We start from the raw sequence: 1966 nt of genomic DNA on the forward strand, positions 1-1966 counted from the left end.
CAAGGGAATACATATCACTACATCAAAGAAATGCTTTTGGTCCACAGGTAAAGTATACTCAAATATGCACTTTCTTATGTCACCTGTCCAGCTTGTTCGTCAAGCTGTCGTCATATTTTGTCATTACTAACACAGTGACAAACATCTTTTCGCATGAACGGTGACACCTGAACTCGTGTCACACGACTTCGTATGCAAACTACACTACAGTTAGCAAATTCTTATTCTTAGCAATATGATCAACGAAAGCAGCTTGTTTCCTAGTGCGTCCTCGACTGAGACCACCTCTGGAAATTTCTCAAAATCCATCAACCTTAACGTATCGTCGGGATCAGTGGGGATTACTGTTGATGCTATTGTCGTTATTCCTTCTGCTGTTCAGCTTCTCTTCTGTGTCATCGTTCTCCGAGTCTTCTACAAACTTCCCACTCTTCGTACATCTACCAACTTTCCCATTATCAATTTGATTGCATCTGATTTCATGCGAGCTCTCGTCAGTTTTCTAGCAATTCCACTCTTTAGTAAATCAAATCCAAATGCAATTGACAAAGTTTCACGCACGGATGAAATCCTATGCCAATTTTTTTGGTTTTGCAACAATTTTCAATTTGCTTGGTCAAGTTGGGCGATCGCCATGCTGTCATACAGTCGTTCTGACGTCGTCGTCAACGTGCTCAATCCAACTTTCAGCAAGAAACGTTTCTGGACGTGGAGCGTAATAATTTGGATAGGATCCATAATGACAACGTTACCTCCATTCGTAGGATGGAGTTCATACGGATACGTGATGTCGGCAAGTGGGAATACGTACACGTGTGGTATAGGTGTCGATGGCAATGGGTTGCTGCACGCTCTGTATTTGCCATTCTTCTATTTTATCAACTTCATTCTTCCTTCTTTGTTTGTAATTTTGTATTTTTGTCGTATTGTGCGAACAGTTCAACATCAAAAAAGAATATCAAACAGGCAATCCAACGTGGTCATGTTTGCCAACTTTTCCTCACAATCATCATCCGTCCAAACTTCGCTGTCGACGGCAGGTCAAGTTAGAGGCATCGTCAGATCGAAAGCTTTCGTTTACCTCGTTATCATAATTATCAGCAACGCGGTCTTGTCGCTCCCGTTTGTGTGCGTTCAATCGTACAGTGCCGTCATTTCAGAGCTGAGATTACATCATAAGCAAGTTTCAAGTGTCGTACTGAAAGTCGCGTCAATTTTGTTTACGGCAAACTTCAATGTCAACTCTCTTCTTTATATATTTTGGATCAAAACTTTTCAACAAGCAATAGCTGCAATGATCCCATGTCGTCAGCGTTAATTAAGGTGACAATCAGTGTTAATTAAATTAAATTAACATATCACAATTAGAGATTAATTATGTATCTCTCTATATACACACTGTCCAAATTGAGTAATTAACGTTTTGTGCAATGGAATAGTCTCTAAATTCAAAATGTATTATTTATTTAATGTGATACAGCTTGTATTTTAGTCTACTCAAGATAATGTGGCTCTGGTGTATAGAATCGTTTCTCTCGTGTGTGACCACCTCTACGACAAAACTGGTCATGCATGCATGCAGACCAATTTGTATTAGAGACCACCTCTTGAACGCGATTCACCGTGTCCCTTTGTTAGCAACCAATTAGTGACGTCTTTAGACACAAGCGCATGCTCTATTATTATTAGGAATCACGTCCACGGAAGTATACACGTTTATACACGTACTATCGTAAGCTGTTGTGTTACTGATCCGCACATGTCTCGAAACCGTAAAACTCTAACCTTGGAAAAGCGAATGCTTGTCATCGAGGAAGTTGAAGAAGGCTACTCTCTTGCATTAGAGAGAAATAGACGTCGAAATGTTCTAGATTAATGTTAAGACGCAAATTGTTCTAAGTACGTGAATGCATGGTACCCATTGAAGCTAGTCTAAATAGGAAGCAATAAATAGTAGAAGAGCATT

General features: G+C 39.8%; 1 protein-coding gene across 1 annotated transcript; it reads left to right on the forward strand.

Annotated features, from left to right (window-relative positions):
* The first annotated feature begins 235 nt into the window (after positions 1-235).
* LOC134183011 (rhodopsin-like) lies at positions 236-1318 on the forward strand. The gene has a single exon (XM_062650455.1). It carries the CDS (start codon positions 236-238, stop codon positions 1316-1318), a length of 1083 nt encoding a protein of 360 aa, XP_062506439.1.
* Positions 1319-1966: the final 648 nt, after the last annotated feature.

The sequence above is a fragment of the Corticium candelabrum genome, chromosome 8 (assembly GCF_963422355.1).
Source record: "Corticium candelabrum chromosome 8, ooCorCand1.1, whole genome shotgun sequence".
NCBI classification, from domain to species: domain Eukaryota; kingdom Metazoa; phylum Porifera; class Homoscleromorpha; order Homosclerophorida; family Plakinidae; genus Corticium; species Corticium candelabrum.

What these genes read in the sequence shown, in the direction of transcription:
- LOC134183011 (XM_062650455.1), top strand. Translation starts at nt 236, where the DNA reads ATGATCAACGAAAGCAGCTTGTTTCCTAGTGCGTCCTCGACTGAGACC.